The sequence below is a fragment of the Mustela putorius genome, unplaced genomic scaffold, assembly GCF_011764305.1.
Source record: "Mustela putorius furo isolate JIRA1106 unplaced genomic scaffold, ASM1176430v1.1 tig00003913_pilon_pilon_pilon, whole genome shotgun sequence".
Classification (NCBI taxonomy): Eukaryota; Metazoa; Chordata; class Mammalia; order Carnivora; family Mustelidae; genus Mustela; species Mustela putorius.
In genome coordinates, this window is record NW_025422060.1 from 10,473,261 (window position 1) to 10,501,257 (window position 27,997).

At 36.6% G+C, this 27,997-nt stretch overlaps 1 protein-coding gene and 1 long non-coding RNA gene across 3 annotated transcripts in view; both read left to right on the forward strand.

Annotated features, from left to right (window-relative positions):
* Positions 1-3,053: 3,053 nt before the first annotated feature.
* Positions 3,054-20,357, forward strand: LOC123388841. The gene is made up of 3 exons (XR_006603347.1): positions 3,054-3,103; positions 5,526-5,674; positions 20,319-20,357. It is a non-coding gene; the product is annotated as an uncharacterized LOC123388841 (long non-coding RNA).
* A 107-nt stretch (positions 20,358-20,464) lies between these two features.
* Positions 20,465-27,997, forward strand: part of LOC101677498 (ankyrin repeat domain-containing protein 26-like) — a 39,405-nt gene continuing 31,872 nt past the window's right edge. For both annotated transcript variants that reach the window (XM_045069189.1, XM_045069190.1), the window contains exons 1-2: positions 20,465-20,832; positions 25,879-26,092. In XM_045069189.1, coding sequence (XP_044925124.1) covers positions 20,727-20,832; positions 25,879-26,092 — 320 coding nt within the window. In that variant the 5' untranslated portion in view covers positions 20,465-20,726. The remainder of the gene's footprint in view (positions 20,833-25,878; positions 26,093-27,997) is intronic.

Sequence of the window (27,997 nt, forward strand, 5' to 3'; positions counted from 1 at the left end):
GTGATTCTCAAGTGTCTTTGCCCCAGGCGGAATTGCACCGCCCTTACCCAGGGCTGGGGTGAGTAATCCGCTCGGGTTTGCTTTCAGGAGCTTTTGTTCCCTCCCGTTCCGGAGGACGGGAATACAAATGGCGGCCTCCTGGTCTCCAGCCCGGAGGAGCCGAGAGCCCAGGGCCCCACTCCTCAGTGCGCCCTCAGAGAACAGCGCCAGTTACTCCCGTCTGCCTGACCTCCGGCCGCGCTCCGAGCTCACCGAGCCTGCGACCAGTTCAAGGTAACACGGAGCTGCGTGCTTACTGTCGGTTCTGTCTCTGTAGCCGGCTTTCCTGTTCCAATACCCGCAAGCTCTGCGACACTCAGACACCCCCGATCCTTCTGTGACCCTGCGGGACCTGAGGCCACGCTGACCCCGCGTGGGCTTTGCCCCAGTTTAGCCTCTGGAGCGATGTCCCTCAGCGGAACAGACTTTTAAAAGTCCTGATTTTGTGCGCGGTTGCTTCGCAGCTTGCCGGGAGCCGGCCCCTCCCCCCGGGGTCTATCTTCCCGTCGCTTTGGATTCACTTCTCCGCCGGTCCTACCTTTCAGAAAGTGGTTGTTTTTCTGTTTCCAGAATTGCAGTTCTTCTTCTCTTCGATCTGCCGATGGATTTTCAGGTGTTTGCAATCTTTAGATAAGCTATCTAGCTGATCTCCGGCTAGCTGAAGTAGTCTCAGCCTGCTACTTCTCCGCCATCTTGACTCCTCCCCCTCCCTTCATTAATTTTGATGAATAGGTGGAATATTGGTTTTCAGGAGTACTATATCATTTAAAAATAATATTCTCCTGATACTCAGTCTATTGATTAACCATTTCTAATTTGTGCTCTGCTTAATGTACCAGTTAACTCAGGGCCTTTCATCAGTCATATGATCAGATTGGTACTAATAAATTGTACAGTATTTTTTTCACCCCTGTAGTTTTCTGTTCTTTCTTTACTTGTAGAACTAATGCTATATTTTCAAAAGACTTTCAATTATCTCCTAGAGTAGTGAATACAGACAACAAATTCAAAGTTATTTACCTATACAAGTGACTTGCTCCTGTTACTTCCTCATGAGCTTGGTGGATCCAAGAAGCAGGACTTTTAAAACAAAGCACCTACGGGTTCCTGTAACACAGGAAGATATAGAACAGAAAAATAAATACATGCAACTTAAAACAGTTCATGTAGAATAATTCCCACTTGATGCCTTTTGTAAAGTAATGGGCAGAGTTGGTTGCTAAGGACCCAAGATTGTGTGTTTATTCATTTAGTATAGATTTATTCTGTACTGCCCCTGATAATTTTATATCCTCAATATTTCTAGAACAAGTCTGTCATTTCAGGTGTGCTTCATCTTTATTTTGCATCAGTGCCTTCTCATTCATCTCCCATCTTATATTACAATGCCCCTCAAATTCATCCCTCCCCACAGCATTTAGAGTGATCTGTCTCAAACGCAAATATGACTGTGAACCATTGCTGAAAATATGTTTGTGTCCAGGTATCTTAAAATTACATATAAAGCTTTCATAATTTTGAGTTCTGCTAAACTCTCCAACCCTTTCTACCGTCTGCCCTTTTCTCTGCCATTCTGAACTGCTGGTGATGTCTTCCTCTTTGATTCCTGTATTTTAGACAGATATTTACCCTGTTGTGTGCGTCTCTCCCTTGTCTTACTACGGGCTTGTATAGTCGCCTCATTTTCTTCCCTCTAACCCCTTTGAATCTGTCTGACCTCAGTGTTGCTGTGTCAGTTCAGGCATTATTTCTACAAAATCCATTCCTGACACCTTTTATCTACATGCTTCTTTAAACCTGGGTACCTAGCACTTACTGGGAACTCAGTAAATAATTACTGAGTAAAATAAAGAGTGTTTACACAGAGATGATTTGTGAGATTATCCCATACAGGGACTCCTGGGGGGCTCAGTCAGTTGAGTGTCCAACTCTTGATTTTGGCTCAAGTCATGATTTCAGAGTTGTGAGATCAATTCCCATGTGGGGCTCAGTGCTGGGCATGGAGCCTGGTCAAAATTCTCTCTCCCTCTTCTCCTCCCCCCCCCCCTTTTAAAAAAAGAGAATGAGAGAGATTGTCCCATACAGTCTAGTAACAAAAGGAAAAAAAAAATATATATATATCTTACGGTTCAGGTGGTGAAGATGCACTAGAAAAATCTGTATAGTACTAATGTAGCCCCAAAGAAAGAGATCTATTTATCTAAGGAAGGGTAGCCTTAATCAGGGGCACTGAAGGTCATTTGACAAGGTAATAGCAGTCTGTGACCTATAAGATGTGAAGAAATTTGTCAAGTAGTAGAGGAAAACATTTTAGGAATGTTTACATTCATCAGGGAAATACACCCCTAGGAAGGTTGTACACTGATACAGGCATAAAAAATACTAGTAATTTTGGAAACCATGAATAATGTTGGAGTCGAAGCTTAGGGTGTTGTTTAAGAGATACTACAACAAGGTAAAGAATAGTCTGTTGTGATTTTATATCTTTCTGCTGCATTTTTAAAAAATGTATTTATTTGACAGAAAGTGAGAGAGATCACAAGTAGACAGAGAGGCAGTCAGAGAGAGGAAGGGAAGCAGGCTCCCTGCCGAGCAGAGAGCCCGATGCGGGGCTTGATCCCAGAATCCTGGGATCATGACATGAGCCAAAGGCAGAGGCTTAACCCACTGAGCCACCCAGGTGCCCCTCTTTCTGCTGCATTTTAAAAATTTGTTTCTGATTGTTTTATTCATTGATATTAGGTGGGTGAATTTGTGAATGATTCTTTGAGATGTTTGTATGCCTTTAACCTAGTGACATTTAGTATTTCCCAAATGGTTTGCTGAAATTTTTGATAATTAAAAGTATTTCTTAAAGTAAATATTCAGCTAAAGATTGTTTAATTTAAACTCTTAATTGATCAGATATTGTTTTCTATCTTTATGAAGGTTATAGCTTTTATCTAACCATTCTAATTTGTCCATTTTATTAAAATATATAGATTTTTCAGCAGAACTAGACTTAGAAATGACAACAGAAAAAGAGGAAGAAAGTTGTAATGAAAGTGAAAATAAACACCTGCAGGTACATACAAATTTAAATTTAAGTTTCCAATTTTATATTGTTTCCCTTGCTTTAAGAATGTAACATAGTTCAATTGAAATTATCTTCTGAACAGAACATATTGAAGTTGATAGATTATAATTTAATATTTAGTTTTTGTAAAATTTTACAAGTTACCAAATTTAAAATATTGTTAGAATTTATAGTAGCTTATAATTAAACTTTATCCTTGCAATTGGACCAAAAAAAATTCCTGAATATTGTTTGCTTCTTCCATTTTTGTAAGTTTTTACATGCTAAAAAGGTAACATCAAATAATGAACCATATGTTTAAGCAGTTGAAATTATGAGCAGTATAACAATGATGACTACTGACTTAGACTCATGTAGAAGGAGTGGTTCTTGGTGGTTCAAAATGTGCAGTTCTGTATTGCCTGTCACTAATGCCAAGATTAAAGATTTATTTTGCCTTGTGATCTCTGTGTAGTTGACTTCAGAGAGTAGGGTCATAAAATCAACACAATTGCCTATTGTAGAATCACACCTTCCAGGATGGGACCTTTGCAGTTGGGTAATAAACAGGCACATTTTCAGTTATTTCATTTCAGTATAGGGAATCTGTAAATATTATTAACATTTTTTCTTATCTACTCTCAGTGGATGTTACAATAGCTGGATACAGGCAGATAATTTATAGTGATATATAATACTATCATAGTATATAATTTGAATTAAAATTTAGGAATTTATTTTTCTTTTCTGATTGATGTTTATTGATTTTGGCTCCTAATTATAAGTTTGCCTATTCTCTAGTTATTAATCTTTAAAAAACATCATCAAATGCACTATTGGGGCTCACTGTTTAAGGTATGGTAAGATAAAATGTTTTAAAGTTTATAACATTGAAAATCATGTAATTCATTTTTTGGTAGATGTAACATGTGATGAATTGTTTAGTTTAAAAAACTGACAAAATTAAGTTTATGGATTTGTGTTTTTCTTCTATTTCAGGCTAGGGCACGTTATTTTTTGCTTCGTAGTTACAATCCAGTGACTTGGGAGCAGCTTAACATAGATTAAGGAATTTAACAGTTAAATTTTAATTATTTTCTAATTTTTCCTTTGTCCATACTTGATTACTTAAGGATAAAGTTATTTTATAAACATGTATGCTAACAGAAAGGACATCTGAAAATCAAATACAGCACTTTCACTTTCCATTTTTGTATCTGTCAAAAATGGCCCAAGAACCAGGAATGAATAAGGAATGTGATAGAGAGGATGATATATTTTTATATTCAGAACATCCCTCTGTTCAAAAGTGTGAGGACATGTGGACCAAACAAGACAAATTAGAGTGGAAAAATAAGTTAAAACTCATCACCAGAGAGTTAAAGCAGAAGTTTGGTGAAATTTGTGAAAAACAAAAACAAAATCAACATTACTGCTTATCCTAAGGAAGAGTCCCTACATGTTCTCTTTACAGAAGGAGCAAACTTAACAGAATAACCTTCTAATTTGACAAATTATAGATTTGATTTGATAGATGCATTTGCAGTGCCTGTCTTTGTCACACTTCAGGCATTACCTGATCAGAAAGAGTCTAGACTCGAAAATGTCATTTTTTCTCATTCATCCTCGGATTGTAGTTGCCGGTCATCTTCTCATCTTTCCTTAAGTGAAAATAAATCAGACTCTGAAAATGATAACAAATCAGACTTTGAACAGATTTTTAACAAAAGTGAGTTTTGATAGTGACAGAGAACATAAAAAAGTAAGGAACCCATGGGTTACGTTTGAAGTGAAAGAAGACCAAGAGTTTGACATGCAAATGGCAAAAAAGTATAAATCAAACTAGTTATTTTAAGATTTTATTTATTTGTCGGAGAGAGAGTGGGAGGGAGAGAGAGCAAGACAGCATGAAAACACAAGCAGGGGGAAGTACTGGCAGAAGCAGGCCTGAACTCTGTCCCAGGACTCTGGGATCATGACCTGAGCCCAAGGCAGATACTTAACCAACGAGGTACCCATGTGTCCCAATTCCTCTCTTTCTATTGAAACAGAAATGAAGCAGAATTTATAAAAATTGCAGTTACTTGTAATGATAAACATAAAATATTTTTATCAATTAAAATTATGACAAACTAAGAGTCAAATGATATAATTAATGAAAAAAGTTCTGGGATGCCTGGGTGGCTCAGTTAGTTAAGAGTCTACTTTTGGCTTGGGTCATGATCCCAGGATCCTGGGATGGGGTCCTGCATTAGGCTCCCTGCTCAGTAGGGAGCCTGCTTCTCCCACTGCTGGCACCTCCTCCTGCTTGTGCTCTCTCTCACTCTGATGAATAAATTAAAATCTTTAAAACATGTATAATTAATGAAAAAAATTCATTTTAATGAATAAACTAGTAACGATTATCCTTCGTATCAAACTTCTATTAAAGATTGAAGAAACGGAGAAGCACCAAAATGATGAAATGGCAGTACTAGAAAGCATATATTCTGCTGCTGCTGCTGGACTAATGCATCCAATAGGGAGTGGAAAAACTGATAACAACCTATGTCCTATTACGGAAAATGAAGAATCTGATGGGTAAGCCTATAGCAATATTTAAATAGTAGGTAATTATTATCTTCCTATAAAACAAATTCTAGTTGGAGCTAACATTCATGATTAACAAAGTTTATGTTTTTTAGTAAGGCTATTTCATCTTGGGCACTAATCAGAAAAATTTAAATAATGAGATACCATTTTTTGCAATTATAATGATAAATATTTAATTAAAAAATTGACAACCAAAGTTAGCAAATGTGAAGAAAAGGGCATTCTTATACACTGTTGTTAAACAAAATTGGTAAACCCCTTCTGAAGGGTGATTTAGCAGTGTGTTTCAAAAGTTTAAATTAGCCCTCAGGGAGATTCGAATTAAAACCACATTGAGATATCACCTTACACCAATTACAATGGCCAAAATTAACAAAACAGGAAACAACATGTGTTGGAGAGGATGTGGAGAAAGGGGAACCCTCTTACACTGTTGGTGCGAATGCAAGTTGGTGCAGCCTCTTTGGAGAACAGTGTGGAGATTCCTCAAGAAATTAAAAATAGACCTTCCTTATGACCCTGCAATTGCACTCCTGGGTATTTACCCCAAGGATACAGATGTCGTGAAAAGAAGGACCATCTGTACCCCAATGTTTATAGTAGCAATGGCCACAGTCGCCAAACTATGGAAAGAACCAAGATGCCCTTCAACGGACGAATGGGTAAGGAAGATGTGGTCCATATACACTATGGAGTATTATGCCTCCATCAGAAAGGATGAATACCCAACTTTTGTAGCAACATGGATGGGACTGGAAGAGATTATGCTGAGTGAAATAAGTCAAGCAGAGAGAGTCAATTACCGTATGGTTTCACTTATTTGTGGAGCATAACAAATAGCATGGAGGACAAGGGGTATTAGAGAGGAGAAGGGAGTTGGGGTAAATTGGAAGGGGAGGTGAATCACGAGAGTCTATGGACTCTGAAAAACAATTTGAGGGGTTTGAAGTGGGAGGGTGGAGGTTGGGGTACCAGGTGGCGGGTGTTATAGAGGGCACGGATTGCATGGAGCCACTGGGTGTGGTGAAAAAATAATGAATACTGTTTTTCTGAAAATAAAGAAATTGAAAAAATTAAAAAAAAAAGTTTTAAATATTCTGACCCCTTATCCCAAGAACTTCATTGCCAGGACTAGATCCTATGGGAAAATGTGACTTGTGTAAACACACACACACACACACATTATAAGGACATTTATTATACATTTTATATATATAAAATATGACATACGTTAAGGATATTTATTATAGCATTATTTTCATATAAAAAAGTTGGAGATAGTCTTAAGTATCTGTCAATAGGGAAGTGAATTTTCACCCCTGTAAAACAATGTAGTATGCGACTGTTGGAAAAAATGAGTTTAGGTCTACAAGGTACTGATTGTTTAACAAAGTATATTTAAAGTTTTTGGTTTGATGTCATGTTTTATGCAAATTTTAGAATACTTTTATTTACTTATTTATTTTTCTATCCCAGCATTTCTTTTTCTTTCTTTCTTCTTTATTTTTTTATTATGGTATGGTAGTCGCCATACAATACATCATTAGTTTTTGATGTAGTGTTCTGTGATTTGTTGTTTGTGTATAACACCCAGGGCTCCATGCAACACATGCCCTACTTAATACCCATCATTGGGCTCACTTAACTCCCCCACCTCATTCCCCTTTAAAATCCTCAGTTTGATTCCCAGAGTCCATAGTCTCTCATGGTTCATCTCCCCCTCCGATTTTCCCCCCTTCATTTTCCCCTTCCTTCTAATTCCTCCATGCTATTCCTTATGTTCCACAAATAAGTGAAACCATGTCATAATTGTCTTTCTCTGTTTGACTTATTTCACTCAGCATAATCTCCTTCAGTTCCATTACGTTGATGCAGATGTTGGTATTCACCCTTTTTGATGGCTGAGGGATAGTCCATTGTATGTATGGACCATATCTTCTTTATCCATTCGTCTGTTGAAGGGTACCTCTGCTCCTTCCACAGTTGGCTATTGTAGACATTGCGGCTATGAACATTGGAATGCATATGGCCCTTCTCTTCACTACATCTGTATCTTTGGGGTAAATACCTAGTAATGCAATTGCTGGGTCTTAGGGTAGCTCTGTTTTTTTTTATATATATATATCCACATACACATACATATATTTATATATATATATATATAAAACTATATCTATAATAAATATATCTAATATATATATTAGACTATCCCCAACTTTTTTATATGAAAAAAATATATATGATTAGATATTAGATATTAATATATATTTATATATGTTTATATAAGATTTTTATTTATTTATTTGACAGAGAGATCACAAGTAGGCAGAGAGGCAGGCAGAGAGAGAGAGGAGGAGGCAGGCTCCCTGCTGAGCAGGAAGCTGCATGCAGGACTCGATCCCAGGACCCTGAGATCATGACCTGAGCTGAAGGCAGAGGCCCAACACACTGAGCCACCCAGGCACCCTGTTTTTAACTTTTTGAGGAACCTCCACATTATTTTCCAAAGCGGCTGCACCAACATACATTCCCAACAGTGCAACAGGGTTCCCCTTTCTCCACATTCTCTCCAATACTTGTTGTTTCCTGTCCTGTTAATTTTGGTCATTCTAACTGGTGTTAGGTGATATCTCAATGTGGTTTTGATTTGAATTTCTCTGATGGCTAATGACGATGAACATTTTTTCATGCATCTGTTAGCAATTTGTATGTCTTCTTTGGAGAAGTGTCTGTTTATGTCTTCTGCCCATTTTTTAAATATAATTTTTTATTTTTTTATTAACATATAATGTATTATTAGCCCCAGGGGTACAGGTCTGTAAATCACCAGGTTTACACATTTCACAGCACTCACTATAGCATATACTTTCCCCAATGTCCATAACCCAACCACCCTCTCCCTACCCCCACTCCCTCCAGCAACCCTCAGTTTGTTTTGTGATATTAAGAGTCTCCTATGCTTTGTCTCCCTTCTGATCCCATCTTGTTTCATTTATTTCTTTCCTACCCCTCAAGTTCCCCATGTTGCCTCTCAACTTTCTCATCTCAGGGAGATCATACGATCGTTGTCTTTCTCTGATTGACTTATTTTGCTCAGCATAATACCCTCTAGTTCTATCCATGTCATCGAAAATAGCAAGATTTCATTTCTTTTGATGGCTGCATAGTAGTCCATTGCGTGTGTGTGTGTGTGTGTGTGTGTGTATACCACATCTTCTTTATCCATTCATCTGTTGATATCCATTCATTCATCTTGAAAGAACATCTAGGTTCTTTCCATCGTTCGGCTATTGTGGACATTGCTGCTATAAACATTCAGGTGCCTGTGCCCCTCTGATCACTACTTTTGTATCTTTAGGGTAAATACCCCGTAGTGTGATTGCTGGGTCATAGGGTAGCTCTATTTTTCACTTTTTGAAGAATCTTCATGCTATTTTCCAGAGTGGTTGCACCAGCTTGCATTCCCACCAACAGTGTAGGATGGTTCCCCTTTCTTCGCATGCTCACCAGGATTTGTCATTTCCTGACTTGTTAATTTTAGCCATTCTGACTGGTGTGAGGTGGTATCTCATTGTGGTTTTGATTTGTATTTCCCTGATATGGAGTGATGTGGAGCACTTTTTCATGAGTCTGTTGTTCTGCACATTTTTTGACTTGATTATTTGTTTTTTGGGTGTGGAGTTTGGAGTTTTAAAATCTTTAAAAAGATTTTATTTGTATTTATAGATCTTGGATACCAGCCCTTTATCTGTAGTGTCAGTTGTGAATATCTTCTCCCATTCTGTTGGTTGTCTCTTTGTTTTGTTGACTGTTTCCTTTGCTGTGCAGAAGCTTTTTATCTTGAGGAAGTCCCAAAAGTTCATTTTCACTTTTGTTTCCTTTGCTTTTGGAGACATGTTCTGAAAGAAGTTGCTGTGGCTGATGTCGAAGAGGTTACTACCTATGGGCTGCTCTAGGATTTTGATGGATTCCTGTCTCGCATTGAGGTCTTTCATCCATTTAGAATTTATCTTTGTGTATGGTGTAGGAGAATGGTCGAGTTTTGTGAAAAATAGAATACTTTTAAAATCTGATGTGTTGCAAAAGGAAGTTACCTGCTATACTGGCACTCTTATTACCAACAAAATTGCTAGTCACTAGGTTTTGGTTTTGGTTCCTAATGAATGAGTGCTCAAATGTTGGGCCCTCAAATTGATCTGAATATTACCAAGAGATTTCATATGGCAACTTGTCCCATGTTCTATACAAACATTTCATTTGATCCCTGTGCTATAAACTAAGATGTTGCTAATGTGTTGAATCTTCTTAAGGTACCATGCACGCGTGCTATTATCCTTCCTTTTTAAAGAGAATCTATTTCTACATGCACCCCACCAAAATTTTCAATAGTAACTTCATATTATAGAATTTATGAGAATTCAATTTACAAAGTAGGAATATTTTCTGTACTTTCCTTACAGAATTTTAATCTGACTAATGATTTTGGATAGTAGAAGATATCCTAGAGTTAGATGATTTTTATCAAGCATGAAATACTGCTGTTGGAACTTAGAGTTTTTCTGTGGTCTTTCTAAGCATGAGAAAAATGATAATCAGGTTATATAATATTATATATCTAGAAAAATTTTAAGGAGTCTTTTGCTTGTATAATTTCATGAATTATTTAATGCCTTGGTTTGGCTTTTTAAAAAGATTTTATTTGTTTATATTAGAAAGAGAGTTGGGTTTGAGGTGCGGTGGTTGGGAGAGGGACAAGCCGGCTTGGCACCGAGAGCAGAGCCCTGTGCAGGGCTTGATCTCACAACCCTCAGATCAAGGCCTGAGCCAAACCAAGAATCAGAGACTTAACCGACTAAGCCACTCAGGCGTCCCCTTGGTCAGGCACTTAAAAAAAAATAGTGCTACATGTACGCAATTTAAAAAACTTCAAGATATTACAAAAATACTACGTCATCATTGTGTAAGGATTGAACTAAACAAGAAAATTAAGTCATCTATAATCATTCCACTTAGCTATGAAATCCTTAAAAGAACCATGTACACTCAGTGATCCTTATTTCCCTCCCATTCACTATTGAATTCTCACTAGTAATTTTCACTCCCATTACTCCAGAATTGATTTTTCAAAGGTTACCACCGATTTTCATTTTAATAAATCTAGACATAATTTCTTAGATCTCATTTTGTTTAACCTATCAGCAATCTTTGACCCATTGGAAAACTCTCTTCTCCAAAATTCTGTCTTCATTTAGCTTTCAGAATATCACTCACTCACCTGGTTTCCCCCCTGCCTTTCTAGTCTGTACATCTCAGCCCGATTTGCTTCTTTCTCTTCATTCTCCACCTCTTCCACATTGAAGTCTTCCAGGAATCAGTCCTGATCTTCCTTCTCTTGACTTTTACTATCTTGTATATTCTAATGATCCTCAAGGTTGTATCGCCAGCCCACATCTCTCTGTGGAATTCCAGACCTACATATAAAACATATGATATTTCTTTGGGATAGTTATTGGGTATTGCAAACTTAACATGTCCAAAATTGAACTACTGATATTCTTTCTTATACCTGCCGTTCTTGTCTTTCCCAATTAAGTTAATGACAATTCTTCTAGTTGCTCTGCCAAAAAACTTGGTATCATCTTTGACTCCTGTCTTTTTCTTTTTCATACATGTCCCATCTACTCTGTCAGCAAATCTTGTCAGGTCTTCCTTCAAAATATATCCAGAAGCCAAACACATCCTCCATGACCAAGCCACTGTCATCTGTTGTCTGTATAAGTGTAATAATTAACTAATTGGTCTTCTTGTTTGTTTGTTCTTTTGCCTTTTCTTTTTCCATTAATTCTAAACACAGTGGATCTTTTAAAACACAAGTCAGATTATGTCTTCCTCTGCTCAAACCCCAATTGTCTCCGATTTCACTCAGAGTATGTGCTGAAGTTTTTTCTAACACCTACAAGGCCTTGTATGATCTATTCATCTCAGGTCTCTCCCTATTGCTTACCACCTCTCCTTGATTTGAACTCCTATTTTCTGTCCTTTTCACTCTGTTGAGGCACACTGAATGCTTTTCTTTTTCTTTTTTTCTTTTTTCTTTTTTTTTTTTTTGCTTACTATAAACACTTTGAGCATACCTCTCTACTTGCTGTTGACTCTGTCTGGAGTGCTTTTCCCATCAATACTCTCTTATGGCTTGCTTGCTCCTTGCTCCTTCCTTTTTTTTTTTAAGATTTGCTTAAAAATTAAGGCCTTTCGGGGCGCCTGGGTGACTCAGTGGGTTGAATCTCTGCCTTCAGCTCAGGTCATGATGCAGGGGTCCTGGGATGGAGCTCTGCATAGGGGGCCTGCTTCCCCCTCTCTCTCTGTCTGCCTCTCTGCCTACTTGTGATCTCTTTCTCTGTCAAATAAATAAATAAAATCTAAAAAAAAATTAAGGCCTTTCTTGGTTATCCTATATTTCAGGAAATATCCTGATTTCTTGGTTATCCTATAGCACATCAAAATTTGGTTTTTCTCCTCTACTACTGGCTATTTTGCCTGTGTAGTTTATTGTTTATTGTATTTACTTCACTCATGAGTAGGATTATAGTTATCTGTTTAACAGTTTTAAAACAATAATTGCTAGCTTTGTTTTTGTTTTCAGTGCTCTTAGGGGCTCATGCTCAATTCCTAAATTAATAATCTCTTGTGGGAAATTTAGTCTTTTTGTGAGTTTATGTAGCTATATGCTAATAATATTCTCTTGCATCCATTTAGTCCATGAAAAAGTAATTATAATTTTGTATTAGTAAATCTAGCTTTTATATTAGGATTAAATAGTAAGCTAAAAGTATACAAAAGTTACCAAATCATTTTCTTTAAGAAAATTAAAAAGAAATTATTTGTGAGAGAGAGAGTATGAGCAGGAGGGAGGGGCAAAGGGAGAGGGAGAAGCTCAGTGGGGAGCCTGATTTGGAGTTCGATCCCAGGACCTGGAGATCATGACCTGAGCTGAAGGCAGACCTTATCCGACTGAGCCACCCAGGCACCGCCAAATAATTTTATTTTCAAACAAAATTAAGCACATTATTGCTATTTTTGACATCTGAGTATTGTTGAATTTTGTCCAGATTTTTTGAGGTATAATTGACAGATAACTGTGTAAGTGTAAGGTATACCTGTATTACTTTAATATACTTTTATATTGTAAAATGCTAATAGTGTTAATAGCTCTATCACCTCACATAATTATCATTTCTTTTTTAGCAACTCTTTTAGCAACTTCTAAATATATAACAGTATTATTAACTGTAATCACCATTCTGTACATTAGATCCTCAGATCTTACTCTTCTTGTAACAGGAAGTTTGTACCCTCTAGCCAATATCTACCCATTTCCCTCAGCTTCCTACTCCTGGCAACCACAAATCTATAAATGTGTTTTTTTTTTTTTCAAGATTCCATGAGTAAGTCAGATCATAGAGTATTTATCTTTTTGTGTGACTTCCTTCACTTAGCTTAATTCCGTCAAGGTTCATTCATGTTGTTGCAGATGGCGGCGTTTCCCTCTTTTTTTTTTTTTTTTTTTTTTTTTGGTGGCTAAAAATATTCCATTGTAAGTGTATAGCACATTTTTAAATCAGTGGATCCACTGATGGGCACATAGGTCGTTTCCGTGTCTTGGCTGTTGTAAATAATGCTGCAGTAAATGTAGAGGGACAGATACCTCTTTGAGATACTGATTCATTTCTGTCAGAATGTTCCCAGAAATGGGATTACTGGATATTCTGATAGTTCTATTTTTTCGTTTGTTGAGGAACCTCCACACTGTTTTGCACAGTGGCTGTACCAGTTTACAGTCCTGTAAAAGTGTGTAAGGATTCCCTTTTCTGTACATCTTTGCCAGTGGTATCTCTTCCCTTTTTGATGTAAGCCATTTTAACAGGTGTGAAGTGATAGATATATCATCATGGTTTTGATATGCATTTCCCTGATGAATAGTGATGTCGAGCCCATTTTTTGGTCCTGTTGGCCATTTGAATATCTTCTGAGGAAAGCTGTCTATTAAGATGCCTTGCCCAGTTTTTAATTGAATTGTTTTTTTGCTGTTGAATTATATGAATTTTTTATATACTTTACATATTAAGCTTTTATCAGAGAGTGTGGTTTACATATATTTTCATCCATTTTGTAGGTTGCTTGTTCATTATGTTACTTGTTTCTGCTTTGTTTTTTAGATTTTATTTAAATTCAACTTAGTTAACATATATTGTATTATTAGTTTCAGGGGTAGACTTTAGTGATTCATCACTTGCATGTAACACCCAGTGCTCCTCACAAGTGATGAGCCCACCACACAGTTAGACCGTCTTCTAATGCCCACCACACAGTTAGACCATCTTCTCACCCACCTCCCCTCCAGCAGCCCTGTTTCTTTTTTCTAGTTAAGAGTCCCTTACGGTTTGCTTCCATCTCTGTTTTTATCTTATTTTTTCCTTTTCTTCCCCTATATATTCAATGTAAATGGAACTAGAGTGTTGTTCGTTTCTTTTGCTGTGCAGAAACATTGCTTGTTCCACTGTTTTTGCTTTTGTTGCTTGTACTTTTGATGTCACATCCAAAATCATTGCCAACATCAATGTTGGCAATATCAGAGAGATTTCCCCCTGTTTTCTTGTAGGAGTTTTATGGTTTAAGGTTATATATTTAAGTCTTTAACCGAGTTTTGGTTAATTTTTGTGAGTGGTGTAAGTTAGGGGTATGGTTTCATTCTCTGCATGTGAATATCCAGTTTTCTCAGGATCATTTATTGAAGAGATTATCTTTTCCTTGAGTGTGCTCAGCTCCCTCATCAAATTTTAGTTGACTACATCCATGGGTTTATTGTCCAGTTCTTGATTCTTTTTCTTTGGGTTTTGTGGTGGTTTTTTTTTTTTTTTTTTTTTTTAATGAACGGTCATCCTATTTTGATTTTTATACCTTTGTAACAGTTTGAAAACAGGAAGTGTGATGCTTCCAGCTTTGTTCTTTCCCAGGAATGATTTGCTTATTTGGGGTGTTTTTTTGTTCTATATAAATTTAAGGATTCTTTTGCCTATTTCTCTGAAAAATGTCCCTGGAATTTTGACAAGGATTGCCTTGAATCTACAGATGGCTTTGAGTCATGTGGATATTTAATGTTGATTTTTCTAAGCTATAAATAATGAGTTATCTTCCTATTTGTGTGTCTGATGTTTCTTTGATCAAAATCTCATAGTTTTTAGTGTACATATCTTTCACCTCGTTGGTTAAGTTTATTCCTAAGTATTTTGTTCTTTTTGATGCTTTTGTGAATGGTATTTTTAAATTTCTTTTTCAGATTTTTTGGGTTAATGTATAGAAATGTAATGGATTTGTATATGTGGATATTGTATCCTTCATCTTTGCTAGTTCCAACAGCTTTTTGGTGGTGTCTTCAGGATTTTCTATATGTAAGATCATATCCTCTGCAGACAAAGACAATTTGATTTCTTTTCTGATCTGGATGCCTTTCATTTCTTTATCTAGTCTGATGTTGAATACGAGTGGTAAGGTGGGTGCCTTTGTCTTATTCTTGAACTTAGAGGAAAAACTTTCAATGTTTTGCCACTATGATATTAGCTGTGGGTTTTTCCTATGTGGTCTTAATTATGTTCAGGTATGATACTTTGGTACCCACTTTATTGAGAGTGTTTATTATGAAAAGATGTTGAATTTTGTCAAATGCTTTTTCTGCACATATTTTGAGATGATCATGTAATTTTTTTCATTCTGTTAATGTGTATCAAACTTACTGATTTGATTTGATTGATTTCTATAGGATAATTTTGCTCAGTAAAGTATTCTTGGTTGGCAGTTCTTTTCTCTCAGCATTTTTTTTTTTAAGATTTTATTTATTTGACACAGAGAGAGGGATCACAAGTAGGCAGAACAGCAGGCTGAAGAGAGGGGGAAGCAGGCTCCCCCCGAGCAGACAGCCCGATGTAGGGCTCAATCCCGGGACCCAGAGATCATGACCTGAGCTGAAGGTGGAGGCCCAGCCCATTGAGCCACCCAGGCCCCCCTCTCTCAGCATTTTGAATATACAATCCCATTCTTCTCCTGGCATATAAGGTTTCTGCTGAGAAACTGCTAATAGCCTTATGAGGGTTCACTCGTAGGTGACAAGCTTCTTTTCTCTTGCTGCTTTTATGATTCTCTCTTTGATTTTGATTTTCGATGGTTTTATTATAATGTGTTTTGGAGAAAATCTCTTTAATTAGTTTTTTTGATGACTGAGCTTCATAAACTTGGATTCCAAATGTTTCCCCAGGTTTGAGAGTTCTCACCCATGACTTCTTTAAGCTTTATGTCTTTTTCTCCCTTTTCCTCCTTCCGGAACTGCAGTAATTTACACGTTGTTTCTTTTAGTGGTCTCCCACAATCACATAGGCTTTTCTTATTCTTTTCTTTCTTTTTTCTTTATTCTCCACTGATTGGATAATTTGAAAGTTCTAAAATTTGAAAATTTTAAATTCACAGAATTTTTTTTAATCCATTTTCCTCTCAGTGATTTCTTATTTTTTCCTCTCCCTCTTTTTAAAAAGATTTTATTTTTATTTATTTGACAAAGAAAGAAAGATCACAAGTAGGCAGAGAAGCAGGCAGAGTGAGAGGGGGAAGCAGGCTCCCTGCAGGGAGCCTGATGCCAGGCTGGATCCAAGGACCCTGAAATCATGACGGGAGCTGAAGGCAGACGCTTAACCAACTGAGCTACCCAGGCGCCCCTTGTCAGTGATTTCTATTGCTTTTTCCCATTACATTCACTATATTATTCAGCTCCAGAATTTTTTTGTTATTTTTTTTAACTATTTCTAGCTCTTTTAAAAAATATATATTTTATTTATTTACTTGAGAGAGAAAGTGAAAGAGATCAGCTTGGGGGTGGGACAGAGAGAGGGAAATAGAATGTCAAGCAGACCTGGGGCTCAATCCCACAATCCTGAGGTCATGACCTAAGCTAAAACCAAGAGTCAGACACCTAACTGACTGAGCCACCCAGGTGCCCTTCCAACTCTTTATTAAACTTCTCATTTTGTTCTTCTAGTATTTTTCTCATCTTATTGAAGTGGCTTTTTTTTTGTTTTTTAAGATTTTATTTGTTTATTTATTTATTTTAGAGAGAGCATGTGTGTGAGCCGGGTGAGTGGGAGAGGGAGAGGGACATGCAGACTGCACTGAGCATAAGTCCGATGCAGGGGTGGATCTCATGACCTTGCGATCATGACCTGAAACAGAATCAAAGGTCAGGTGCTTAACAGACTGAGCCACCCAGGCACCCCTGAATTGGCTTTTTGTGTTTTCTTGTAGCTCACTGAGTTTACTTAAAACTGCTATTTTGAATTCTTTTTTGGATAAACTACTGATCTTCATGTGTTTGAGATCAATTATTGGAAGATTATTGTGATCATTTTGTGGTATCATATTTCCTTGACTTTTTATATTCTTTGAAGTTTTACATTGCTGTCTTTGCATTTGAAGTAATCTTTAATGACTACCTTTCCAGTGTATCCAAACCTGTTTTGCTTTGTTTTGTTTTGTTTTTGTTCTAGTGGTGTGCTGGAACTTTACTGTAAGAAATCTAGTTTTCCAAAAAGGCTCTCTCTTCAATGGGTGATTATCTAAGTGTGTTCCAAGGGCTCCCAGATGTGGTTGAGAGGAAGGGGCTGGAGCCAGTCTGTGGGCTATTGCTGGCTCTATAGCTGGGACTGTAGTGAGTGTGTCTGTTATCTGATGCATGGGTAGGCGAGAGTTTTCCTAGGTCCCTTGGTTTATGATGCTTGGTTCCACAGCTCCTACAAAGAGGTCCACAGCTGTTTTGTTGCCACAAAGACATTGTATTGTAATTGTATATTTATCAATCTTTGAAGCAAGGGATGTATATTTGTTTATATATGGTTGGACTTCATAACTGTTCTGTGAACTAATAAATGAATTGAGATGGCTAGCAGAATTTTACAAAAAATTGGCTTTTTATTCTTTACCAGTAAAATTATTAGAAAACATCAGTTTAATAAATCTTTTAAAAATATTTTAAAGGATTTTTTAAAATTTAATTTTTTCTCAGTGCTCCAATATTCATTGCTTATGGACCACACCCAGCGCTCCATGCAATTTGTGACCTCCTTAATACCCACCACGAGGCTCAACCAACCTCCCACCCCAACCCCTCCAAAACCCTCAGTTTGTTTCTCAGAGTCCACCACTCTCATGGTTTGTCTCTGCCTCCGATTTCCTCCAACTCACTTTTCCTATCTCCCAATGTGCTCCATGTTATTACTTGCTCCACAAATAAGTGAAACCATATGATAATTGACTCTCTCTGCATGACCTATTTCACTCAGCATGATCTCATCCAGTCCCGTCCATGTTGATACAAAAGTTGGGTATTCACCCTTTCTGATGGAGGCATAATATTCCATTGTATATATGGACCATATCTTCTTTATCCATTTGTCTGTTGAAGGGCATCTTGGCATTTTCCACAGTTTGGGGATTTGTGACCATTGCTGCTATGAACATTGGGGTACAGATGGCTCTTCTTTTCAATACATCTGTATCTTTGGGGTAAATCCCAGTAGTGCAATTACAGGGTCATAGGGAAGCTCTATTTTTAATTTCTTAAGGAATCTCTGCACTGTTCTCCAAAGTGGCTGTACCAACTTGCATTCCCACCAATAGTGTAAGAGGGTTCCCCTTTCTCCACATCTTCTCCAACACTTGTTGTTTACTGTCTTGTTGATTTTGGCCATTCTAACTGGTGTAAGGTGGTATCTCAATGTGGTTTTGGTTTGAATCTCCCTGATGGCTAGTGAAGATGACCATTTTTTCATGTGTCCATTAGCCATTTGTATGTCTTCTTTGAAGAAGTGTCTGTTCATGTCTCTGCCCATTTTTTGATGTGATTTTCTGTTTTGTGTGTGTGACGTTTGAGGAGTTCTTTATTAGATCTTGGATATCAGCCTTCTGTCCGTAGTGTCATTTGCAAATATTTTCTCCTATTCCATGGGTTGTCTCTTTGTTTTGTTGATTGTTTCATTTGTTGAAACATTTTTTTTCTTGAGGAGGTCCCAAAAAGTTCATTTTCACTTTTGTTTCCTTTGCCTTTGGAGACATGTCTTGAAAGAAGCTGCTGTGGCCTATGTCTAAGAGATTACTGCCTATGTTCTCCCTAGGATTTTGATAGATTTCTGCCTCACATTGAGGTCTTTGATCCATTTCGAGTTTATCTTTGTGTATGGTATAAGAGAAGTGTCGAGCATTTATTTAAGAGAGAGGGATAGAGAGTAAGAGAGCGCATAAGAGGGGAGAAGGCCACTGAGCCAAAGGCAGTGGCTTAACCAACTGAGCCACCCAGGCTCCCAAAAACATTAGCTTTTTTTTTTTTTAAGATTTTATTTATTTATTTGACAGAGAGAGAGAGAGAGAGAGATCACAAGTAGGCAGAGAGAGAGGAAGGGAAGCAGGCTCCCTGCCGAGCAGAGAGCCCAATGCAGGGCCTGATCCCAGGACCCTGGGGTCATGACCTGAGCTGAAGGCAGAGGCTTTAACCGACTGAGTCACCCAGGCACCCCCATTCCTTAATAATTTTAGATATTCAGTGCCTTTGACAGTATCATGAATGGTTATGGATTTATTAGGGACTTTGAATTATCTGGTTATATTTACTTAATATTTGTTTAGATTCTGGGGGAAGGAGGAAGATTTTATTTATCAATCTATCATAGATTATTACTTTTGGTTTATAAAGTTCTAAATTACAAAAGCCGAAGATTCCTGTACCAACAGTGTCATTGACACATATATAGTATACTCAATAAGTGTCTGTTTGGGAATAAACAGTTGAATGAATAAATGAATGCCCATTGATCAGCTTCTGTAGAAGAAGCAAATCTTGAGTTGTTTGAAAGTAGATTTTCAATATTGCCTACATATGTAGTCTTTTTATTTAAAAAATGGTTAAGATTTATGAATTATTATTACAATTATAGCTAACAATGGAATACTAATAGATTCATTTGCTATCCGATTACTTAAAAACACTTAAATATTACTTTCACCATATGCTGTAAAACACGTGTTTTGAAGGCACATTTCCTGGATTTGAATTCTGGGTCTACTCCTGACCACCTGTACTAGCTTTGGGAAGTTACTTTTTTCTGTGCCTCATTTTCTTCCTGTGTAAAATACCTAATATAATTACCTATGTTTTGTAAGATTGTTGTGAGGCTTAAAATAGCTTTAAAACATGTGAAGTTTTCATAAAACTGCATATTATTTACACAATAGTTCCTCAAAACACTAATCATGATTATTTAAAAAGGGTTTCTTCCATATCAGAACTTAACTTGCAGTTTCCAAATAGTTTTTAGAACCAGTAAAAGCTTGATTTATTGAAAATGACAACAAAAAATGTGGTATATTTCTTTGTATCAAATAATGCAAGTAATGTTATGATTTTCCTTTGCTCAGTTTGATCTGAATTTAGTGCTTTGTTAACATTATTATTAATATAGTTTAGATATGATTTAGATATTCCTTATATTTTAAGTATTTTATATTTGACTGAAAAGAATTGTTTTTTTTTTTTTTTTAGATCTTCAAAGAAAACGTTTAGTGTCAAGGAAGAGGTAAATACATATATAGAAGATTTTTTTATTTATTAATTTTTAAATTTTTATTTTATTATGTTATTTTGATAAATAATGTTTATCAGGAATATTATTCCATGATAAAAGATTACTTTAGGAAAGGTATAGTGAAAAAAGAGAAAATCTGCCTTTGTTGTACAGACATATACTTTGAAAAAGTTGTTCAGAAACACTAGGTATTGATAAAGGTCGTTTTGATAAAAATCAGTCCTTTTGAAAGTACCTTTTTTTTTTGCTCCTATAAAGAGATATGTGTATTTATCATCTCTCTACACTCATTATATTTTATCAATATTCAGGGAACATTTTGAAGTAGTATTATTTATTTGTAGGTCAAAAAAACAATTGATTCTATGGATGACTTCAATGACTTAACTTTGTCATCTGAAACAATTTCGGAGGATTTCTACATGCCTGACTGTCATCATATGGCTTGCATGTTGCTAACTGAACAGCATGGTATGTATTGTAAAAGTAAGAGCATTGTGTAAATATGAAGCCTTTGTATGTACATTACTATAGTAATATGTGCACTTCTTGTCTAGTGCTGTACCATACAACACTGATGTGTTATAGAGCTACTCATCTCAGAAATACATTTATATGAAAATAGAGAAATGTTGAATACTCTTAGCAAAGAGCCATAATTTCCACTATACTTTTCATCATGGGAATGGCACACCTGATGTGTGTTAACTCTCCTCTTCTGTGCCTTCACCCAAGGTCAGGTTACCACTATATTTGTCCTAGAATACTGAAACAACCTCGGGACTGTTTTCCTTGTCATTCCACCTCCCAGAATCTTGGTCTACTCTGCAACCATAGTTACCATATATTTTTAAAAAATTTATATTTCATCACGTGACCCCCTTGCTTAAAGCTTAGCTATTACTTCTCATCATTCTGGGATGAAAGACCACAGTTCTCAGCCTCATCTTGGATTGTTTCATATCCTTCTGTCCATATCTCAGCCATTGTTTTAGATATTTTTCCTTACAATAGAGCTTTTTTCCCCTCAACAGCTTAAGTTAGGACAACTGCACATGTATAAAGTGTATAATTTGATAGTTTTGACATATGTATATGCATATGAAACCATAACTGTAATTCAGGCAGGTAAATAACCCTTAAGTCTCGTGTCTCTTTGTAATCCCTCATTATGAAACTGCCGAATGGTTTTCTAAAGTAGTTGCACCATTTTCAGTTCCCACCAGCAATGTCTGAGAGTTCTGATTTCTCCCTGTATATTCATGAACACTTAGTATTGTCAGTTTTTTAAATCTCAGATGTTCTGATGGGACTGTAGTATATGTATCATTATGGTTTTAATATACATTTCCCTAATAACTTATAATGTTGAGCATATATTTGTGGGCTTATTTGCCATCTGTATATCTTCTTTGAACTGTCCAAATCCTTTGTCATTTTAAAAATTGGGTTTTCTTACCTGTTGAGTTTTGAGAATTCTTTGTATATTCTAGATATAGTTCCTTTATCACCTGTATTTTTTTTTTTTTGCAGAGATTTTCTCCCAGTCTATGACTTTTCATTCTCTCAGCAATATCTTTTGAAGAGCAGTTTTTCTTTTTTGATAAAGTCCAGTTTATACCTTTGTTCTTTTATGAATTTTTGCTTTTGGTTTCCTATATGAGAAATATTTGCCTAGCACAAGGTCAGAGGTTTTCTCTCTGCTTTCTTTTAGAAGTTTTGCAGTTGAATAACAAAGTTTTATAGTTTTAGGTCTTACATTTCGATCTGTGATCCGTGAGATCCAGTTTGTATTCTTTTTTTTTTTTTTTAAGATTCTATTTGTTTATTTATTTATTTGACAGAGAAAGCATGAGCAGGGGGAATGGCAGGCTGAGGGAGATGGAGAAACAGTCTCCCTGCTGAGCAGAGGGCTGGACATGGGGCTTGATCCCAGGTCCTGTGAATCATGACCTGAGCCGAAGGCAGCCACTTAACTGACTGAGCCATGAAAGCACCCCCCATTTTGAATTCTTTTTTATTTATGATACAGGGTATGGGTCCAGGTTTATTCTTGAACTTAGTAAGTTTACTTATTAGTTTTAGTAGCTTTTTAAAAAATTCTGTCAGATTTTTCTACATAACCAAAGTTTATCAAACTTTTTTTAAACTACTATTTTACAAATTTCTTAAGGTGGAGCCAAAGGTCATCAGTTTGAGGCTTTTCTTCTTTTTTAGTACATACATTCAGTGCTATAAATGTTCATGTGAGTGGTGCTACTGCAGGATTCCAGAAATTCTTATGTGTTATATGTTCATTTCCATTCAGTTCAGAATATTTTCTAATTTCTTTTTTCTTTACTTCTTTGACCCAGGGGTTATTTAAAATTTTATTTATTTCAGAGAGAGAGAGAGAGAGAAAGAGAGAGCATGAGCTGGGAGGGGGGAAGAAGACTCCCCTCTAAGCAGGGAGCCCAGAGTGGGGATTGATCCCAGGACCCTGAGATCATGACCTGAGCCGAAGGCAGACACTTAACTGACTGAGCCACCCAGGCGCCCTGACCCAGGGTTTATTTAGATGTGTGTTAATTAGTTTGTAAATATTTGAGTATTCTCCAGAGGTATTTTTATTCTTGATTTCTAATTTGATTTCTTTGTGGTCATAAAACACACTCTTATGACTTTAGTTCTTTTGACTTACTTCTCCTATTATAATTTATTTTATGATCCAGAATATCGTCTCTTTCAGTAAGTGTTCCATGGATGCTTGAGAAGAACAGTTGTGTTCAAGTCTACTATGTCCTTGCTGATTTTCTGCCTACTGAAATCTCAAACTATAATTGTGAATTTGCTTGTTCCTCTGAAGTTCTGTCAATTTTACTTTATGTATTTTGAACCTGTTAATAAATGCATAAACATTTAGGTTTATTATGCTTCCTTTAGTTGACTGTTTTATCATTATTAAATGAACTTATTTACTGCTGCTAATGTTTTTTGTTTTGAAATCTATTTTGTGTGGTATTAATGTAACCGCTCAGGCTCAGCTTTCTTTTGCCCAGTGTTAGTGTGGTCTGTCATGTTTCTGGCCTCTTAACACATTTGTAGTTTTTACATTTAAAATGCATTTTTTAATAGCTGGCAGATAAATGGGTCTTCCTTTTTTATCCATTTTGATGTCTGCCATTTCATTGAGGCTCTTAGACCATTTTCATTTAATGTGATTATTGATGTAGTCGATTTGAATCTGTCATCATGTTGTTTGACTTCAATTTGTCCTTTCCAATGTTCATTGCATTCTCTTCTTTTCTGATTTCTTTCATATTGAGCAAGTAATTTTTATGATTTAGTTTTATTTATGTGTGTGTGTATGTATGTATTTTTCTTACTAGCTGTAACTCTGTACTTTTGCTACTTTGATGATTAGAGCCTAAAGTATATGACCTAAGCATCATAGTCCTCCATCTAGTAATGTTATAACAGATCATATGTCGTTGAAGAAAATTATAAAGGTTTACTTCCTTTTCTTCACTCCTAGCCAGATCCTTCTGGATCTGTGGGTGTGTAGTTTTCATTAAGTTTAGAAAGGTTTTGGCCATTTTTTCTTTTCTTTTTTAAAAAAGATTGTATTCATTTATTTGAGAGAGAGAAGGAGAAAGAGAGAGAGTGCACGAGCCAGGGAGGAGTGGCAGAAGGAGGGGGAGAAGCAGACTCCCTTTTAATCGGGGAGTCTAACACCGGGCTTGATCCTAGGACCCTGAGATCATGAGATCATGACCTGAGCTGAAGGTGGACACCCACTGACGAATCCACTCAGATGCCCCCGTCGTTTTTTCTTCGAATATTTTTTCTTGTTCCTTTCCTCTGCCTCTTTGGGGAACTGTATATTAGTTACTTGAAGTTTTCTCACAGTTTTCCGATGTCAAATTTCAGTCTTTTATTTTGAGCTGTCTAATTGTGTTTATTCCAATCCAGTGTGTTTTTCATGTCTGACATAATTTACATCTCTGTAAGTGCTATTTGGTTTTTTAAAAATTAGCTTCTATGCCTCCACTTACCTTTTGATGCTTTCCATTGGACTTCTAGCTCAGTTAATGACAAACAGTTTGATCCTTTCCCATCCTGCTCTTATGAATTGTTAGGTGAATCCAGAGTAGTGTTCAGCCTAGAGCTCATAATTCCCCACTGCTGAGGCACGAACTACTTAACTCTATTCATTGTGCTGCGGGTTATGAGTTTTTCCAGCATGGCTAATGGGGATATATACTGCCGCTGGTGCCACGTGAGCTCCAGGAAGGGTTTCCTCTGCTCTTTCTAGATGGATCTTTCCCCTGGTAGCAGGAGATTTCCTTACGGGCATGCATTGGTTATTACTCTTCTGATCTCCAGGGTTCTTTCTTTGTTCTGCTTTCTCCTCACCAGGGCTTTGACCTCTGATCTCATCTGTCTTGGTTTCACCAGACTCAGTTTCATCCCCTCAACTCAGGGTGTCTGGTGGAGTCTATCAGTTTTTTCACCTATGTCATGGCCTGGAAATTGTCCCAAGACAGTGAGCTCAGGTATGTGTTAGGCTAACTTCCTGTGTTTTCAGGGATCATTGTCCTTCATTGCCTGAATTCCTTTTTCTTGAAAATGATTTAAAGTGTATTTTACCTGTTTTTGTTTGGCTTTTTTCAGGTAGGAAGATAAATCAGTACCTGTTACTCCATCTTGGCCAGAAGCAGATTGCAATAGAACTTTGGCACATGCTGTAGACTGTCTTTAATGCTCTCCTTCCTCCTTTGCTCACATGCTTCCCGCTCCTCCTCCATTTCTCAGAATAGCTCCTCAAGGAAATCTCCCTTCTTACCATAGATCAAGTTATGTTATGTGATCATAGAACTCTTTTATTATAGGAACTATCTGAATTTATAATTGTGTTCTCCTTCACTAGACTTTAAGCTAAATAAAAGCCAGAGATCTGCAGAGCTTAGTGCAATATGTTTTGCTTTTTTAAAAATTTTATTTATTTAAGAGACAGAGTGCATAAGCAGGGGGAGGGGCAGGGACAGGGGGAGAAGCAGAATCTCCACTGAGTAGGGAGCCCAATGTAGAGCTTGATCCCAGGACCCTGGGATCATGACCTGTGTTGAAGGCAGATGCTTAACCAACTGAGACACCCAGGCATCCCAGTAATATATTTGATATTGAAATCATTCAATATATGTTTGTTTAATGTATGAATGAGTGAATGTGAAAGCATACAGTCTTTTATATGCAAAAAGTACTCATATATTTTATTTATTTTTCTTTTTTTATATTTAATTAATTTATTTGAGAACGAACATGACTAGGGGTGTGGGAAAGAACAGAGCAGGAGGGAGGAAGGGTGGGTAGAATCTCAAGCAGACTCTGTGCTGAGTGGAGCCCAATGCAGGGCTGGATCCGACGACTCTGGGATTATGTATGACCTGAGCTGAAACCAAGAGTCAGATGCTTAACCAGCTGAGCCACCCAGGTGCCCTATATATTTTATTTGTTTTTGTTTTTTCTCTGATGTAGATTCTGTCAGTCTATTGAAAATCCAGAATGCGGTTCTTTCATATGAAAGACTAATAGAACGTAAAAAAGATCACTGTGAACAACTTGAAAGAAAAAATAAAAAAATGGAAAATATGGCTAAGGGACTACAAAAGAATCTATCAAAAGCAAAAGAAATGATATCTAAGTTGGAGCTTCAAAAAATAAAATGGGAGGATGAACTCTGCAGTTTGAGGTATGATATCTTGGTTTTAAGGAAATACTTGTACTATTTACCTTGTGTGTGTGTGTTTTTTTAAATAGGCTCCACACCCAATATATGTAGGGCTTGAAGTCAAGAGTGTTATCAAGAGTCACATGCTCTACCAGTTGAGCCAACGAGGCACCCCTTGAATTATCTACTTTTATCTACAGATGCGTAGACATTTTGAAATTGCTAACTTACCTTCTTGGATTTTATAGGGAAGAAAACTTCTTTAGTATTGTGAAGTATGAGATTCTTCAAAATAATATAGCAAGTTCTTAACAGTGAATACTTTTAATAATTTAATGAATATTCCAAATCATAATTTTAATGACCATATAGAAATCCACCATGTGGAAACCTCATTATTTACCAAATTGAATTTTGGGTTTTTTACCCCCATTTTTCTATACTTTAATTAATGCTGTAAGGAATGTTTTTTATATAAATCTGTTTCTACATTTCTGGTTACTTGGAATAAATTCTTCAATGTAGTGTTGTTAAAGTATAAAAATTTTTAAAGAACGTCTTTGATCCTATTTTTAAATTGTTCTCAGGAAATTTTATATTAATTTATATGCCCATCAACAGAGTAGAAAATGGCCATTTTTCTCAAGACAGAAAAATTTTTAAAAACTAGTTTTAAACATATGCGTGATTAAAAGGTGAAATAGAAAATGATTACTGTGGGCGCCTGGGTGGCTCAGTGGGTTAAGCCGCTGCCTTCGGCTCAGGTCATGATCTCAGGGTCCTGGGATCGAGTCCCGCATCGGGCTCTCTGCTCGGCAGGGAGCCTGCTTCCTCCTCTCTCTCTCTCTGCCTGCCTCTCTGCCTACTTGTGATCTCTCTCTGTCAAATAGATAAATAAAATCTTTAAAAAAAAAAAGAAAATGATTACTGCTAAGTTTTTCAGCATCTCTCTTATATGTTGATGAAATTAATTCAAAAGTCTATGCTGCAAGCACATATTACTCTTTATTATTTACTTAATATAGATCCTGTATTGTTATAAAAGGAGTTTTCAAATGATTTATTAAATGGATAATAGGGGAATATATGTTATGCTGAGTGAAATAAGTCAAGCAGAGAGAGTCACTTATCATATGGTTTCACTTATTTGTGGAGCATAACAAGTAGCATGGAGGACATGGGGAGATAGAGAGGAGAAGGGAGTTGGGGGAAATTGGAAGGGGAGGTGAACCATGAGACACTATGGACTCTGAAAAGAATCTGAGGGTTTTGAAGGGGCAGGGGGTGGGAGGTCAGGGTACCAGGTGGTGGGTATTATAGAGGGCACAGATTGCATGGAGCACTGGGTGTGGTGCAAAAATAATGAATACTGTTATGCTGAAAATAAATTAAAAATAAATTAAAAAAAGAAAAAAAGATGTATAAATGTGTAATTTGAGTGTCACCTGCGATGAGAATTGACAAGCTGTATATCTGAGCATTCTGTTATCTAAAACTGAAAATTTTCTATAGACTGTTTTCTCCAAAATAATCCATATGTTTCTGTTATAGAGCTACAGTCCAAATTTGCATGTATAATCTTCAACAGAAGGCTTTTCACATACATTTTTTAATTAATTTGTTTTTTCTTTTATTTTTTAATTTTTTAAAATTTATTTTTAATTTATTTTCAGCATAACAGTATTCATTATTTTTGCACCACACCCAGTGTTCCATGCAATCCATTCCCTCTATAATACCCACCACCTGCTACACTGACCTCCCATCCCCCGCCCCTTCAAAACCCTCAGATTGTTTTTCAGAGTCCATAGTGTCTCATGGTTCACCTCCCCTTCCAATTTCCCCCAACTCCCTTCTCCTCTCTATCTCCCCATGTCCTCCATGCTATTTGTTATGCTCCACAAATAAGTGAAACCATATGATAAG